Source organism: Taudactylus pleione, unplaced genomic scaffold (genome assembly GCF_031769625.1).
Source record: "Taudactylus pleione unplaced genomic scaffold, aTauple2 ptg000095l, whole genome shotgun sequence".
Lineage (NCBI taxonomy): Eukaryota > Metazoa > Chordata > Amphibia > Anura > Myobatrachidae > Taudactylus > Taudactylus pleione.
In genome coordinates this window covers 14537662-14556583 of record NW_028284497.1, presented here as the reverse complement: position 1 = coordinate 14556583, position 18922 = coordinate 14537662, and the positions used below count along the sequence as shown (strand labels likewise).

At 42.9% G+C, this 18922-nt stretch overlaps 1 protein-coding gene across 1 annotated transcript in view; it reads left to right on the top strand.

Moving 5' to 3' along the window:
* ZFHX2 (zinc finger homeobox 2) overlaps window positions 1-18922 on the top strand; it is a 47736-nt gene that overhangs the window by 12585 nt on the left and 16229 nt on the right. The window contains exons 3-5 of the mRNA XM_088469992.1: window positions 4509-4710; window positions 8895-8960; window positions 9777-9835. Coding sequence (XP_088326118.1) covers window positions 4509-4710; window positions 8895-8960; window positions 9777-9835 — 327 coding nt within the window. The remainder of the gene's footprint in view (window positions 1-4508; window positions 4711-8894; window positions 8961-9776; window positions 9836-18922) is intronic.

Here is an 18922-nt window from a genome sequence, read left to right as displayed (position 1 = left end):
ATGTGCAAGGTCTGAAACGCCCACTGTCAGCGTCTAGACGCTGAAATACCAAATGGTGCATCTTCTAAACTTGCACTAGCCCTATGGAAGATGCAGATTACCAGTCTGAATATGGCCTCCTATGTGAGCAATTCTGCGTCTCTGTACACAACCACTATCGGCAACACTCCTATAACATGCCCATAAGGCGTGGAAACCCGTCAGCAGCAGCTAGAAGTGGTTACTAGTAGCAGGAGAGAGTGCTGTGTATCTAACTAGAGCAGTGGTACAAGTCAGCGGCGTTCATACGCCAGGAGTCACTGGGAGGTTATAGGAAGGCCAGCAGTCTCAGCTGTACGGAGGTTCCGGGAGAACAGCTACTCACAGGCTGGGGAATCACCACAAAGAAAATCAGCCTTCCTAGAAGGTCCGCTGAGCTCAATGTGTTATCTTTCTGGTAAATATACCACTGACTGGTGTGAGGATTATAGCCACCCTCTGTGAAGAGTTTTTTTATGAGACTATTTTTAATAAAGTATGCAGTATTTTTAATATACATCTGCCGTTATATGGATCATAACATTATTATTATTATTATTATAACATCATGTGAAATGTCGGATTCCTAATATAAATTTGATTGGTTCAAAATTGGATATAGGGAAGTGTATCCCCTTGAACCATGTGCTTTTCCTTGGATAGGAATAGTTTATAAGGCAGTTGGATATTAAGACTCTAGTAGCATATTACAAGTTATAAACTTTGGAATCGCTATCTAAGGTGTGGAAACTCGTGCAGACTGAGGAATCTGGACAGGGGAAGCAACGCTGTTCATTTTTAATTTTTTTAACATAGTAAACAATGAAGACTATTGTGAGTCTAATAGCTATATTTATCATGGTGATCAGGGAAAGACATTACATCACAGGTGCATTTATGATCAGTAGTACTGTGTAAAACATATAAGGCATTAGCATAGCCATGTAGCGTTTTATTTCTATGGCCCCAGCATATTAAGCAGAGCTTTACAGTTCAATTTCTCTACTACACAAACATACACAATACAGTCTATTTAGTAAAAAACCAATTTGCCTACCAATAAGTTTTTTTTGGGAGTTTTGTTTCAGGATTGTAGAGCTAGTGCCATCACAAGGGGTGTGTGGCTGGTGCTGCCATGCTGGGGTGAGTGGGTGACATGGCACTCTTTCAGTGATGTTATATGTATATGCCAGGATCGGGGGTGCTGGCTCAGTGTACATAAGAATTTGCTATGGCACTGTGTGGAACACTCAGAGGAGAACAAAGAAAACCACTATGCCACCAATCTAAAAAAAATCATATAGTAAGGAAGGAGACTGTGAAACCACCAGCAATGTGCATGGTTTTGAAATGGTAAAACTACTGGTGGGTTAGTCAAAATGTCCAGAAAAACATCACAGCTATCTGGCCAATAAGGATACTCAACACATTAGAAGGACAATTATTATGGGCTCAAGCAAAAATGTGCGAGATCCGCCAGCCTGAAGAGTTGTGGTGATCCAAGAAGGATCCATGCTTTTGTGCTGTAATCTCAATTTCCTCACCCTACCATCTGCATGGTGTATTTGAAAATGTGATTAGTCACATACATGACCAATCATTTACTGTCCAATTCCTGTGTTTTTGAGCAAACTGGAGGCCTTTCATCCTGTTTGCAACAGATACAGTAGCAATGGTGTACGGACAGGCCTTCTGCTTTTGTAGTCCATATGATGTAATGTGTGGAGTACTGTTCGCGTTGTTTACACATTTAATGAGTGACACACTTCATTAGACTTTGTATACCTTTGCATTTCCATTCTTATACAGATTCTGTCATCCTACGTCACATTATCTGTAGAATAACTCCTTTGCATAAAATCGCCTGATGGTCAAAATAATTTGGCTATTCAGTTTATGTATATATCACAAGTATTATCGTCTGTAGCCCCAATTAGTTAAAAATATGTGATTAAAGTGTTACATCTTACTAGCTTAACTGTGGGTCACATTTACAAAGAGCAAAACAGGACATAAGTGTGTTAAGTGGGTATAACACAGTGACTTACATCAGTTCTATAATCTCAGACTTTACTGATATAACATGGCTCTGCAAATTGTAGGTATTTTGCGGTAAATGCTGAAAACTGATTTTGTATCTACTTTCCACTCCATGCTTATTTTGTTTTAAAGCTTAGAGAAATAAACAGGTAAAGGATTGAAATATATCTTTGAATACATGGCTTGGTCAGTACAGCACAAGTTAACCAAAACATGGCAAGGTGCACTTAGCAACTACATTTCACGTTTTAAGTAAAGGCAGTACAAATAAACTCCCTCTAAAACATCCAGCTATTATTTCTAGGTGTAGCTGACTTTCTAACATGACAAAAAGAATTATGTAATAAAGGGGTATATCTTTAGGGTATAGTTGTAATTGGGATCCAGTCAAGATGCCGAATGTTGGAATACCAACGCCGGCATCCCGAAGGGATCAAGATACCGATGTCTGTGTCCCGACCGCCGACATCCCAAAGGTAAATATGCGGGTTAGGGTTAGGCAGAGGATGGGGAGGTTAGGTTTAGGGACCTGCCGGGGTGGGTTATGCACTGACGGGGGGGGGCTGGGGAGAGTTAGGTTTGGGGTGCGGGAAGGGGGGGTTAGGCTTAGGCACCCCGTGGGAGTTTAGGGTTAGGCACCACCAGAGGGAGGTTAGGCTTCGGGGAGGGGGGTTTGGTACCACCGGGGGGAGGTTAGGGTTAAGCACCACCGGAGGGGAGGTTAGGGTTAAGCACAACCCGGGGAGGGTTAGAGGTTTATGCTGCAGGAAGGGGGTGTTAGGGTTAGGCACCACCGGAGGGGAGGTTAGGGTTAGGCACAACCCGGGGAGGGTTAGGTTTATGGTGCAGGAAGGGGGTGTTAGGGTTAGGCACCACCGGAGGGGAGGTTAGGGTTAGGCACAACCCGGGGAGGGCAAGGTTTATGGTGCAGGAAGGGGGGGTTAGAGTTAGGCACCACCGGAGGGAGGTTAGGGTTAGGCACCACCGGAGGGGAGGTTAGGGTTAGGCACAACCCGGGGAGGGCAAGGTTTATGGTGCAGGAAGGGGGGGTTAGAGTTAGGCACCACCGGAGGGAGGTTAGGGTTAGGCACCACCGGGGGAGGGTCAGATTACTTACCGGCCCCTGTTGGTCTTCCGACCGCCAGCACCCCGTCCGCCGGTATATCAAACCGATTCCACTGTAACTTACCCCTTCTGCTTTGCAGAATATGGGGTGATCTTTGCCTGTTCTCACTAAAGTCTTGACGGCAAACTGCTCTGCTCTCATTCACTTATATTCCTGTTGGAGTGACCTGTCTGAATCAAATAAGGAAATGTTTAATCAATTGTTTCATTCATCCTTCCATCCCTTCCTCCCAAGTTTCTGTAAAAGAAGGGTGAGTGGGATATCACAGAGTATTTTGTGCTGGTTGACAGAGGTCATATTTGATGGTCAGGGATATGTTAAACCTCAAAAAGGTAATTATAGGACTAGTGTTTCTACTGGATTTAGAAAACGCATATGAAATTGTCACATTTGTCTTGTTCATATAGCTTTATTCCAGTTTATAAAACATTTAGGCCCGTATTCAATTAGGAGCGAAAGGTCCGTTACCGGACTTTTCGCGGTCATCAGAGATTTTGGGTGCGAATAAGTATCACGCTCGTCCCCGTATATACCCGTATTCAATTCCAAAACGGGACCTGGCGAAAAGTGCTGTCATTTTTGGGGAAATCAGCCTGACACCCCCCTAAAGATGCTGTGACATGGGGGTTCGCTATGGGTACTCCCGAATAGCCCTGATGAAGGTATTTTGGGTCTTTAAATGGTCTCAATAGGTGCTGTTTAGCGTCTTTGGAAAAGTGGTGAAGAATAGCATTTAGCAGGGATTTTTTTGCAGAAATAAGTAATCCCAGCAAATTTGGGGTACATGAAAATGGGTGCAAGCATGGTTTAAAGTCGCTTAAGTGAAGCTTTAAAATGCGCAAAGAACGCACCTTCAGCAAACACCTGCAATCAAAAAAACACCTCCCCCATGCTTAGACACCCCAAAAGTCTATTTCGCTAGTTTTTGCGTTTGTAGCCCCACTTTGTACTTTTTCGTCCCCATTTTCAAAGTAATTTTTTGGGGGTGTTTTTTTTTGTGTTTTTTTACGCAGTTTACCCTTGGGGTACTTTCCATAGGGTGCAGAGTGGTTTCCACACCTTTGCACCCCAAAACCGCAATTCTGCATCTTTTCCACTGGTTACAAGGCGCAAACTGTTCACACCGGTGAAAAGTCTTTGCAATTGAATCTGGCTGAAAGTTTCCGCCTGGCGAAATGATGTCAACGGCAAAATTTTCTAGCTGAAAACGTTTTTTCGCCGACAATTGAATATGGCCCTTAATGTCATACATCACCCTTGCAGTATGCATATTGCATGGTAATAAGAGGAGTGGATACTAATGAACGTATATGTTTATGTACAGTTTCTGCAGGTTATTGAAGGTGTTGGAGGAAGTGTATGTTTTCGCTGTGCTCCATGTGATAGCAGTGTCGGGTCTCGCCTCGGGATGATGTCACATCTACGTTCAACAAGCCACCATCAAAATATTACACAATGGAGACTTACACACGGAGAAGCTGTGCTCGAAAGAATCGTAACTGTCTCCAGATGTCAGCAGGAACACGGTAAGGCCCAATTATGTTAATAGTCTAATTGATTAAATTATATATATATATATATATATATATATAAACATAGGTCAGGTCCATAAATATTGGGACATTGACAGAATTTTCATATTTTGGCCTCTATTCACCACCACAATGATTTTGAAATGAAACAAACAAGATGTGATTTAACTGCAGACTTTCAGATTTAATTTGAGGGTAATTACATCCAAATCAGGTGAACGGTGTAGGAATTACAACGGTTTCTATATGTGCCTCCCACTTTTTATGGGGCCAAAAGTAATGGGACAAACTAAACAATCCTAAATCTAACTTTCACTTTTTAATACTTTGTTGCAAATCCTTTGCAGGCAATTACAGCCTGAAGTCTGGAACGCATAGACATCACCAGACACTGGGTTTCATCCCTGGTGATGCTCTGCCAGGCCTCTACTGCAAATGTCTTCAGTTCCTGCTTGTTCTTGGGGCGTTTTTCGTTCAGTTTTGTCTTCATAAAGTGAAATGCAGCTCAATCGGATTCAGGTCAGGGGATTGACTTGGCCATTGCATAACATTCCACTTTTTAGCCTTAAAAAACTCTTTGGTTGTTTTTGCAGTATGCTTCAGGTCATTGTCCATCTGCACTGTGAAGCGCCGTCTAATGAGTTCTGAAGCATTTGACTGAATATGAGCATATAATATTGCCCAAAACACTTCAGAATTCATTCTGCTGCTTTTGTCAGCAGTCACATCATCAATAAATACAAGGGAACCAGTTCCATTGGCAGCCATACATGCCCACGCCATGACACTACCACCACCATGCTTCACTGATGAGGTGGTATGTTTAGGATCATGAGCAGTTCCTTTCCTTCTCCATACTCTTCTCTTCCCATCACTGGTACAAGTTGATCTTTGTCTCATCTGTCCATAGGATGTTGTTCCAGAACTGTAATGGCTTTTTTAGATGTTGTTTGGCAAACTCTAATCTGATCTTCTTGTTTTTGTGGCTCACCAATTGTTTACATCTTGTGGTGAACCTTCTATATTCACTCTTGTGAAGTCTTCTCTTGATTCTTGACTTTGACACATATACATCTACCTCCTGGAGAGTGTTCTTGATTTGGCCAACTGTTGTGAAGGGGTTTTTCTTCACCAGGGAAATAATTCTTTTGTCATCCACCACATTTGTTTTCCGTGGTCTTCCGGGTCTTTTGGTGTTGCTGAGCTCTACGGTGCATTCTTTCTTTTTAAGAATGTTCCAAACAGTTGATTTGGCCACACCTAATGTTTTTGCTATCTCTCTGATGGGTTTGTTTTGATTTTTCAGCCTAATGATGGCTTACTTCACTGATAGTGACAGCTCTTTGGATCTCATATTGAGAGTTGACAGCAACTGATTCCAAATGCAAATGTCACACCTAGAATCAACTCCAGACCTTTTACCTGCTTAATTGATAATGAAATAATGAGGGAATAGCCCACACCTGTCCATGAAATAGCTTTTGAGTTGATAGTCCCATTACTTTTGGCCCTTTAAAAAGTGGGAGGCACATATTGTAACTGTTGTAATTCCTACACCGTTCACCCGATTTGGATGTAATTACCCTCAAATTAAATCTGAAAGTCTGCAGTTAAAGCACATCTTGTTTGTTTCATTTCAAAACCATTGTGGTGGTGAATAGAGGACAAAATCTTAAAATTCTGTCAATGTCCCAATATTTATGGACCTGACTGTATATTACATATATAGATACACTCACAGTATATCTGTGTATGTCGGCAGTCGTACTCTTGAGCAGACAGCAAAGGTCTGTTAGGAACTGTTCACTAAATTCTTTAAAGCCTTAGAACGCATACTCAGAGACATCTAGTGCCCGGACTTGCATTTATGAAAAATGCATCACATATGGGTTGTCCAGTGTTTTTGTTTTTCTTGAAACTACAATAATCATTGTATCAGTACTTGTGAGAAGAGTTAGGATAACTTTTGTATTAAAATGTGTATTTAATATATTAGTAGTCATACTGTATACACAGATAGCGACACAATATCAGTACTTGAATTCAACACATACAGCATATATACTGAGAAACCTCTCAATGTGTCAGTACATGTTGAAATCACTATAGTAACCCGTTAGGCCCCTGTATGCCTAATAGGCTACAAATTAATGCATGTATCATGCCCACACACTCCACCGAAAGACCACTGTTCATGCTCAACATATGATGGGATTTATCAGATGTTGTCTGGACCTGGAGAATAATGTTGTTGGACGATTACAGCAATTTGACCTTCTGCTTAGCCAGCATCCGACCACTGTGACTGTGCCCCACAAGATTCTACTGTTCAGTCTTAGCCCATCACATTTCAACCATCCAGATGTAAGCCTGGACAGAACCTTTCCACACTCCATCTCTCTTATCACTCACTAGGTCTCTTTCACCATCCTATCTTTCAACCTCCCTCTCTTACCCATCTCTGTACTTCTTCTGTTCTATATTCCATCCTGAGCTTCCTTTTGCCGATCCCAGCACTGAACCAGTCTGCTCTGTACTACAAGTATGACACTGGTAATGGGTGATGACACTCAGGAAGACCAGTTACCTCCTCCTAATATGGACATATTACAAAAAGGCCTCAGTGAAGTCTAGCTCCTGCACAGCCACCAGAGGGGTCGCCTTCACTATCAATAATACAATTCATTTGACCTTGGCTCACATAGCCCTATTAATGGTAAAGTTATCACCTCTCACCAAGCACACCATAGCAGCTATTAGGGACTGATGCAGAGGTGGACAGAGTTGCAGTAGCGGCTTTGGTCGCAGCTGATGGGCTTCCTACTGAGACGCCCACCGGGTGTGGCTCTAAAGCACCGCTCCATGGAATTCCGATCTGCGTCCCCCAGTGGTAACCATCAGAGCGCATGCGCAGTGTATCTCGGACGCATTTGCCAAATGCGCTCAATGTTTTAATTCCGTCCACCGCTGAATCAGACACTTAGTCACTGCTAACCTGTGCTCCCAGCTCACTGCACAACCTATTTCTTACTTATCATGCTTAGACAATTCATACATAATGGGAAATAAAATATAATGGTGTGTGTGTGTGTGTGTATATATATATATATATATATATATATATATATATATATATCCGACATCAATGGCGGCACTCACTGACTAATAACTGAAATCTGTTTGACAGTTATTCGTCCGTGAGTGCTGCCCTTGATGTCAGTTATATTCTCTAATAGAATTGGAGGACACCCGGCATTATTGTAACTATTACAGCATCTGGGAGTGCCGAGTATTTGGTGGATGGATGTGTATATATATATATATATATATATATATATATATATATATATATACACACACACACACAATACATATATATTTATATATGCACACATACATACAACTTATTTCATTTTCTTTTTTTCCATTCTTGTCATCTTTCATTTTGTGGTTGTGTCTCCCTTGCACTCAGTAGTACTCTCTCGCACCCCCCTTGCCTCCCCTCCTTTTCTCCTGGCTCTCAGCCCATCTAGGGATCAATATTTTATGATTTTGGCGGCTGTTGAATGGTGTTAAAGAACTTTAACACTTTAATTAGCTGAAACGGGAATAAATTCCCTACAACTGTCAATTTTCAGTATAATCGTTTATCTGGTGACACTGCGCCTGTCCTCTCATTTCTCTCCGTGTCTCCTCCTGCCTGTTTTTACTGCCTTGTACATTGCCTACATTTTTTTTTATTCCATTCCTGATAATAAAGTCACTCCATTTATGTTCAGTGTATTGAAGATCTGTATTGCCTGTGTATTATGTATGAATGAACTTCAGTTTCTGTATAAAGGAAAAGGATTGTCATATTTAGATGACTGGCCATGGCATGATGAAAAGGTCATTTGGATGCTGAGCAGTATTATTCTCATTATGTACTATGTATTCTCCTTAATTAAATCTACGTTATTACCATATGTAATCAGGATTTGCATTCCACATATGGAACAATTTGAAATGCACCACTTGCTAACAGGATATCAGTAACTGGGATAATGAATCTTAATGTTCTTGGTTAAACCGGACTTCACATGTATACTCCATGGATTTCAATATGCGTGTACTAAATGTATGTTGCAAATACAGTTACTTGTAACCATATCATATAAATGATTTTATTGTCATTTCAGGTAAAGTCCCAAAGATCCCAGAAGTTATATCAGATCCAGAGGAGGAGAACACAAACACACCCCAGGGTGAGACAGGGGATTACCATTACAATCTTCAATTTATAAGAACAAAAACTTTTTTACATTTAATGTTCCCAAAGTTTAGTGGCCTTTTATAATAATTATTTATCCATTGTAGCTTCCATAAGGATCCACTTAGTAAAGCTGGGTACACACTAGGTCGATGGTTGCCGACCTATCTGACGATTGGTAAGTGTATACACACTTACCAAGTCGTCTGCCCGATGTGCCGGGCTTGACAGCTCAAATGGGTTGAGCTATCAATCACCGCCAGGTCCCGCCACAAGTGTACAGGTGATCTGCGGGTCGCCCGTACACACCAGTAGATGGCCGATATATTTGCACAGTATATCGCAAATGTCTGTGAATGGCGTCGTTCACAGACATATCCATTGTACACACCCAGCGATGCAACATAAGATATATCGCCCATTCATAGATATATCTGTCAGTGTGTACCCAGCTTAACACACTCACCCTGTAGAACTGCACTGATTAATCAACTCCATTATCTTAATGAGCGCCCAAACCTATCCCTACACCAGCATTGGTCAGTCCATAATAACTCTATAGATAGTGATCTCTAAACTTCTCCCTGCAGCTGTCTATTTTCAGTCTAGTGTAGTTGTGAATAAATATGCTAGTTGTGGACTTGTGGTTGATAAATCATGCATGCAACGCTGCCAATATGACTAGCCAGAGATCTCTTCATGTAAGCAGTATATGTAGTGAGCCCTTGAACCGCTCTCTGTGTAGGACCAAGTCCTTAACCTTTGTTTGTTAGTTGTTTGTCCCTTCCTGACCCCTGATCTCCTGATTCAGCTTCTGCACAGGATGAGACATCGAGGGCTGAGTGTGAAAAAGCTGTTGAAGGGACTACGGTAAGTGTTCTCCAGCTACACAAGTGTCACTGAGGATCCTGGCCACAGCCTCCTGGTTTGTGACTTGCGTGAGGCTGTGCGACCACATTCACCCCTTCACTATATCAATCTCAAGCATACTGTTATAGTGTAGCTGATACAATTTATGGGCAGAGCATATAGGGGAGTGCATCCTGTGAACTAGTTATATCACTGAGGCATGAGGCACAGAATAATAACTTGACAGGCTGCATATTGGCCCAACTCACAAAATAACTGCTACAAATGTTTCTTCATACACTATTACCGCAGTTGTGCCAAACAGCCCTTCTCTGCGAGCTAGGTTCTATGAGACTTAGCTTGCGTTGAGAGTGTTATGTGCTCAAATGTGCATCTTAGTCAAGCGCAATGCAACAAAACCACTTCACGAGACTGGACTGATTAATTTGATATGCAACACTATATCTGTGTGCCACTGAGTCTGAATCTTTATACCAAGTGCTACCATGCAGCAACCAAGTTCCTTAATCTCAGTGGCACACAGATATACAAGTGTTGCTAATTAATTGGTGTAGTCTCTTGAAGCGGTTTTGTCGCATAGCATTGCATCTTAAGCTTGGTACACACCAAACAGATATATCTGCAGATGATGGTTGCTCATACACACTGAACCACCATCATCTGTCTTCTGGCCGTGGGTCCCGCCGGCCAGGAAGCGTGTTGCGCCCCCCTCCCTGCAACAAGTGTATGGCCGGTTGGATGACCGCCCGTACACACAGCACTATGTCAGATTATGTCTGCATATATATTGGACACGAAGTCGTTCACAGACATATCGCTGGTGCACACTGGCTGACGGGCACAAGATATATTGGCCGATCAATTGATGCCAAGGTGTACCCAGCATTAGACACACATTCGAGCGAAAAATGCGCTACACCACTCAGGACCACTGGTTCACTCATGCCAGGCATCTCGCACCACATAGCGCTTTGAGGGAGATGTAGTGATGAGACCGGTCTCAATGCCGACAGCGGAATCCCAACAAGGGATGTAACATAGGCGTTGAAATACCGACACTTATGTCAATCCCAAAACCGGAACGCCGAGGACGCCAGCCCGAACGAAGGCAAGTCCGGGACACCCTTAGCGTTAGCCGAGGAGGGGGCGGTTAGTATTAGGGTCTAGCAGGGTTAGCGTTAGGTTTGGGGGGGGGGGGTTAGGGTTAGGCACCCCTAGGAGGGAGGGTTAGGCACCACCAGGGGAAGCTTAGGTTTAGGATGCGGGGAGGGGGTGTTAGGTTTAGACACCCCTAGAGGGGAGGTTAGGGTTAGGCACTAAGGAGGGAGGTTAGGGGGCGGACAGGGGAGAGTTAGTATAATTTACCTACCCCAGTCGGGATCTCTTCATGTGGGCCATCCGCTGTCGGCTACACAGCTGCCGTCATTTCAATTCCATTCCGTTTTGAGGCTAGGGGGTAAATTTACTAAAGTGCGGGTTGTTAGAACAGTAGATGTTGCCGATAGTAACCAATCAGATTCTACTTAACATTTTTCTTTCACCTTATAGCTGATTAGTTGCAATGGGCAACATATCCACTTCTAAAAACCAGCACTTTAGTAAATATACTACTGAGTGTATGAGGACACATCTGTATGTGATATTGTGCGGTTTTAAAAATAGTACACTTGTAAATGGTGATCTGTACACATACTACTCACACAATTGTTACGTTTACTTAATATAATACTCAAAAGCCATGCTTTATACATAGAGTGTAATACTTACACATGATTTCCTTTAATCATCAGATTCATTATATTATTAGTACATGATTAGTATCGTAATACGGCTTAAAAGGGGTTTCCACTTTTAATAACCCGTGGATGATATTCCCTCCCTTCCAACAATAGTACATTTGCAGGGGTCCCTACACTGATCGCCTTTGGTGCTCTTTGGGTCTTTGACAGCCGCAATGATTCACCAATCAGACCCTTCCTGCTGCGGAGACAGATGAGCAGCGCCAACTGTGATTGCAAGAGGTGCCCGGCTGCCCGCTATGTGTGAGTGAGAGAACCCAAGTAGTGGAGTCCCAGGGAAGAAACCAAGACTAAAAGAATATTTTTGGGAAGAGGGGCAATTTTGTACAATGGTTATTTTAAGTGGAAAACCCTTTTAATTATTTCCATCTACAACTACAAAGCAGTCTGAATCAGGGTATTTGGGTGGAAGGTGAATAGTATCAGCTAAATCGTTTACTTTTGTTAATTGCATTTTTGTTTGAGTGTTTGATCATTTCCCCTTGTTTTACACCCCCATCTCACTATGTGAAACAGGTTTCTTTTTCCTTTACTTTGATATAGAAATAACTAAAATAAAACAAAAATCTCATAGCTAAAATGCAGTTGCTAATTACAGTGTTAAATTCAACTTGTTAGTATAGAGAGAAAAAAAAAACACCAGACACTAGTCTCAGCATTCCCAGCCTATACCTCTGTCACATGTTCTGCATTACACAGGAGCAGCAGGAAGTGATGAGACATCTTTCCCAGGGAGGGGGGCGGGCAGCTGAGGGTTAAACACAGGCCCAAGTCTGTAACACCCAGCAGGGGAGGAGATAGAAGGGGGAGAGGATTGTTTACCAGCTAGGCCGAAAGAAGGAAAGAACGAGAAAGGGGAAGAAAAGAATTTAAAAGACAGAATAAGAAGCAGCTAATATATATTTCAGGAGTTGAGAAAGTAACTGAGGAGTTAGCGTTGTGAAAGAAGAGTCAGCAGTGTGCTTTATTTAGCCACAGAAGGAGTAGTACATTAAGGGGGTGAGTGAAAAACTGCCCATGGAATGAGGTGAGCAGTGTGAAGGATAGTCAGATGTACGTCAAGGGTGGGTGAGGGACCGTCGAGAGACGCAAAGCAGAGGAAATTTTAGTGATATTAAGAAAGAAGTGAAAAATAGAGTTATAGAGAGATAAGGGAAGGGTGGGAAAGGAATTTTGCAGCAGGACAAAAGAGAGAAAGGTTTGGGTAACTTAGGAGCAAGTTACAAGGAAGGAGTGACAAAAATTTTGGGGGTTGAAGTGACACTTTGTAGACAGAGAGAGTAGTGAAGAAACCGGAGTGACATATTGTACAGGCGTGATACGTAGTGGTTCCCTTCAGCTCCACCTGGATGGATATGAAAGATGTCTTTTTTATGTTCAGAACGGTAAGTGACTTGGATGAAGTGTAGGTGGAGTGAGGGAAAGTGTTTGTAAAGTAGTATGGAGTTACAGCAATGCACACTAGTTACAATGGAGATTTAATAAGATATAATCTAGTGAAAAGTTGTCTATAAAGAAAGCTCACCATATAAGTAGCACATTTTGTACACTGTAGCTTCATTGCATTTCACTTCTACTATAGTTTACTGAAAATGTCTAATTCAGTTTTTGAACCCTATGCACATTCCAAGCTCACATAGCACATACACCACAATACAATTAGTTTGCTACGGTCATTTCTTTGTTACATCTACATAGATAGCATAGAGTATGAACTTTTTACATATCTTACATACTATTATATGAGCAGTCTTAGGCCTCTTATTCTGACATGCTGACTCATAAAGCCACCATTTATAAACTTGGAATCAGAAGTATAAAACAGTGGCACTTACACATCTATATCAGCGAAAGGCAACCTGATGCACTTCAGGGGCCATATAGTGCGGGTTCAAAAGGACCGCACTTCACCTCTCAGTAGTAAGTTACATGAATATGTTTAGTGTGTAATTCAGAGTGGTACGCAAACACAATGGTTTGCGTACAACTCTGATGTTAGAAGATCTGCACATGCGCAGGATCTGTACTGCACATGTGCATATCTCATTCTGCTTGATCACGTGCTGTGCCCTGATGCCACTACCCATCAATCAGTTTGGGGGTGGAGTGATACTGGCATCTGGAAGAGTTCCAGTAAACGGGGGAGTGTCGGCCCCGTTTTCTTGGTGTGCTGAAGCCAGCTTGCTGCATCCCTGGACACTGCTTTACTGGCTTAAGCGGCGTGCATCCACCGGTCATCCCCAGTACCCTGAAGCTTACTCAGATGACGATGGTCACAAAGACTGCGGATCACAGAAGACAGCAGGAGGCGTATATTTACACTCCTGCTGCATTAGCATATTATTGCACAGTAGCTGCATACTAAGACACAACTTCTGTGCTATAGCGTACAACTCTGAATCAGGAGCTTAATCAAGAAAAGTGATACCCATCTGTAAAAGCATATCAGCAAGCATGTTTAAATAATCGTTAAAAGCTATAACAAACAAATATGGCAAAAAAGTAGTAAGGAGTTTGGGCCGCAAGTGATGACGTGGGTGGCACATGTGGCCCCTGGCCGTCTGTTGCCCATCATTGGGAGCGATTCAATTCAGCGCGATGTTGAATAGCCACGGCAGGAGTTCGCAAAGCTATTCAATTTACTGCACTGTTAAGTCTGAATAGAGGATTTCTGCTCGTACCCTCCTGAGGTGTAAGCAGAAATCCGACCTAAGTGCCGGCTTCGATGCTGATTTCTGGTTTAGCGCGGTGCTAACAACATTGCGGCACTTTAGTCGGAGAATGCAGGTTACCGCGACTAAACGCCCAGCTTATCCATCAGTCAAGACATTTTTCTTTTCTCGCTTATCTTTTTAACTCCCTATGTTGATTATGAAATTTTTCAACAAATGTTTGCCAATCTATTTTTTACCCTTTTCCTCACATCCCTAGCCTCCTCAAATGTATTTTTATTTCTTTTATTACTTTCCCCCATCCTTATATTTTCTTTTCCCCATAAAATAAAAACAAATATTTATTGCTGTTTATATTAAAAGTATTTCTTTATTAATATATTCTCTGTAATTCAAAGTTGTACATTTTTCCATGTAATATTGTAATGCATTGAATACAATAAAAATGTTTTTTTTTTTTTTTTTAAAAACTCCCAGCTTAAAGCACGGTAACAGGCATTCTGCGTCTTAAGTGGTTCTAGTCGGGCTTAACAGCGCGGCCAATTGAATAGCTCCAGGAACTCCTTCCAGGGGCTATTCAAAATCGCACTAAACTGAATCGCCCCATTGATCCATAAAATGAAATCACATGTGTCACACAGCCCAGCCAATCACATTAAAGATATTACTTGTCATATTCTTTTGTAGTAACAGTCCCTCTTTTTGGTCTGATATATAGGGGCAAATTCAATTTGCCACGGTACTTAACCCGGCTGCTAAAAGGCTGCACTAAGTGTCCAGAGCTATTCAATTCCTGCCCGCAGTAGTCACCGAGGGTTTACTTAACGAGGAATTCTGCTGGCACCTCAGGAGGGTGCAAACATAAAGCAGAGTTAAGTTCACACTCAGCACTTACCGCAGTCTTACTGTGCGTGGTAACTGCATAGCCCCGGGCCTTTAACACGAAATCTATGCCTGCAGGGATATGGGGTCTTACTATGGGATATAATTGAATAGCTCCGAACACTTAGGGGTAAATTTACTAAAGTGAGAGTTTTTAGAAGCGAGTTTTAAAAGTGACGTTGCCCATTACAACCAATTAGATTCTAGCTATTATCTTCTAGAAGGTACTAGTTAAATGTTAAGTAGAATCTGATTGGTTGCTATGGGCAACATCACTTTTAAAACTCACTTCTAAAAATTCTCACTTTAGTAAATTTACCCCTATACCGGGTGTTAAAAGCCTGCGGTATATCCCACGGCTAAAAAGAATGAATACGTCCATTTGTTCCTGAAATGTATGTTTGATTCTCAGATTTAAAACAGCACCTACTCTTCGTATATTATATTTATTAGTACTTTGAGGTGTTGTGTATATAATAAGTTATGCTCTATAATCATCTGTATTATGTTTGCAAAGGCACTTGCTCCATGCCACTAAGTATATGAAAAATAGTGTTCAGTGGCAAATCCTAATGTAATGTAACAATACATCAGGTTCCACTGTCTGTTGCATCTACAAATGAAGATATGTGTTTTACCTAGACATTATTTAATATCTGACTATAGTGATGACAAATATAGACACATGTATACACAATTACTTCTTGGCAGTGATAATTATACAGTTACCAGCCTTTAGATTAAACAATTACAACTAATTGATATTCTAAAATGATGCCAATTGTACAAACCCTTCAGTTAACAATATTACAACAACAGCAGAAGCATTATCTTTTAAGTTACATTACAAAGGGGCCCATTGATCAATAATCGCTTTTGCAATGCTATCTGGGTGTGATATAAGCGCCCAAAATCGCATTGCAGATATATTAAATAGCACACACAAGGACAGAGGCTCCGAAAGGAGGCCGTCCCTGCTATGTGCTCAAAGTGAAGGGACCACATCAGCTGTCTCTTCACTCCTGTGCCGGTGCTGTCTACTGGTGGCCATTGCTGGGGAGGGTTCCCTCTCCCAATACATTTTATGAAGTGTAGCCCATAGGCTACAGCAGCACAATGCCATCTTAAGATGACGCTAGCTCATACTTGCCAACTCTCCCTCATTGTCAGGGAGACTCCCTGAAATAGTAGCAATCTCCCTGATGAGTCTAGCAATCTCCCTCATTTCATCCTTACCCCAATTATGAAGCTGTTATATTAAAAAACAGAGATATATACATTCAAGTGGGATCATTAGTGTAATTTCCTTCCATTGGTTATTATAAGGCACATTGGGGGAGATGTACGAAGCCCAGAAACGGTATCAGCGCACGTTATGTGCGCTGATACCGCTTCTCCCTGATGTATGATCGGGGGTCTGGGCGGTAAATGACAGGGGCACTATGCGCCCCTGTCATTATCGGCGCTGCTATCTACAAGATAGCAGCGCCGACGGCAGGGCTATGTATGAACGGTCATAACGTATGACCGTTCAGCCGGCTGTAGCTGTCGTTATCGACAGCTACAACCTGGCGCTGCCCTATCTCCACAGCAGGGACAGCGCTGTCCCTGCTGTCGGCTCCAGGCTGCACGCGGGGATCTTGCGGTACTTGCGAGATCCCGCGCATGCTCAGTGGAGCCGGCCAGGAAGAGACACAGCGCATCAGCACTAGGCTGATGCGCTGCTATCTCTACCGGGTAGCGCCGGAGGGGGGAATTAACGCTCCCCCTCTCCGGCCGATGAGATGTTTATACATCTCATCGGTAGTGCTTCCTGCTTCGCCTCGGTAAAGAGGCGAAGCGGGAAGCGTTATAGCGGCACGGTAAGTGCCGCTATAATACATCTACCCCAATGATCCCTATGAATTTCTGAAAAGTATCAAGTATATAACTGCTTTTGGGCTGGTTTACATTTGGATGTAAGTCAGGTTTAGGACACGCCTCTCAGATTTATCAGTACACGCCCATCACATGTATGACACGCCTCTCAGATTTATCAGTACACGCCCACTGTAACACACGCTCATAGGTTCTGCTTTCACAATCTCCCTGAAATGCTTTTTCAAAAGTAGGCAAATATGCGCTAGCTGCGGGGGCCAAACTGCTTGGTAAATCCATCAACACCACACTGCCCATAGAAATGTATGGGGGCTGCTGCTGCTGGAAATGGAGGGACTGCAACAGATATCTGAGATATCTGCTGCAGTCCCTACTTCATACATTGGGGTGATACTAAATATTTGCAGGTATCCCCCGAATCCGGGTGTTTTCAGGGAATAAGCCGCAAATATTTTATGGTAACTAGACTGCAAAGTGAATTATCAATACACATACATAGAGAGCTACACACACAGCATTATTCCCAAAGCAAATAAACCAGTGTAGCTCTTAGGAATTTTATGTAATACACCAAAGTCCCGAGTCTGACACGGGATTTGGAACACGTTTCCAACCTGGATCAGACCTGGGACAGACCCTCTTTACACTGCGGTGCCAGCCTAGGGTATGCCCGGGTCGGGACCGTTCACACGAGAGCCTGGTCTGCAGTGACCCGGCTCTTCCAGCGTTGCAGTGGACGCTTGGAAATTATGTAATCTCCAAGTGCCACTGAAGCCAGTCAACCAGGTAGCATGCAGCACGACCCGGGTCATCGTGACCCAGATCGTGCCGTTTACACAGCAGGGTGACACGGGAATGACCTGTGGCCAACCCAGCAAGCTACCAGAGTTGGATCCCTGGGACATTGGACCCGGGTGGATCAGTTTACACTGCCAAAAATCCTGGGTTGATGCGCGTTCACGTGCAACAACCTGGGATTTTCATGTAGGTGTAAAAGGGGTATAACACTAACTAGTACTGTAGCAAATATGCATACAGGGCCTGATTCAGATCTGCACACACATGCCATCGCAGCTGCCATCTCTCACGGATCGCAACTGTGAAAAGGTCTCCAAAGCTTACCGGAGTATAGGGATGCCCACTGCTGCCTTCTCATATCCGTCTTACGACGTGCAACAGCGTGACAATCGGGAACATCGATGCAGATCTGGCAACCACGTTGCTTCTGTAAGTCTAGGCTGCCACAGACACTGCGGGTCTCCAGACACGCAGAGGAATCTCCTGCTGCAGTGGCTAACTTATGCACACCCAGAAAACAATGTTTAAACGGTCCTGACACGCCTGCGTTTCTCTAACCATCCCCCCATTACCTCCCCCAAACGCTGACTACCTGTCACTTACGTTGTGAATTAATCCACTGTGAGAGTGTAATCAAAATACAAGCACTGTGCGTGTGCAGTGCAGCTTATACACATGCACTAAATCTGCGTGAAAAACGCCATTTGCGGGCCCAGGGGGGACATAAAAAAAAAAAGAAGACTCTTTGCTAGTTGTACTCTTATGCTGGGTACACACCTGACAGATATCTGCTGGAAGTACCGACCGCCTGTACAATCAGCACGATTGACAGATATATCTGCCATCGGGTGTGCGGCACAACCGACGCAACAGGTCCGTTAACGACGTCATTCACAGACATATATTGTTGGTACACACTGGCCAACGGGCACCCGATATATTGGCCGATCAATTGATCGCCCAATTTATCTGCCAGTTAGTTAAAACCTAACTGTAAATGTGTAATACTTATATTCTGGACCATAATTTACAATAGATTAAATATATTTGCCTTAACA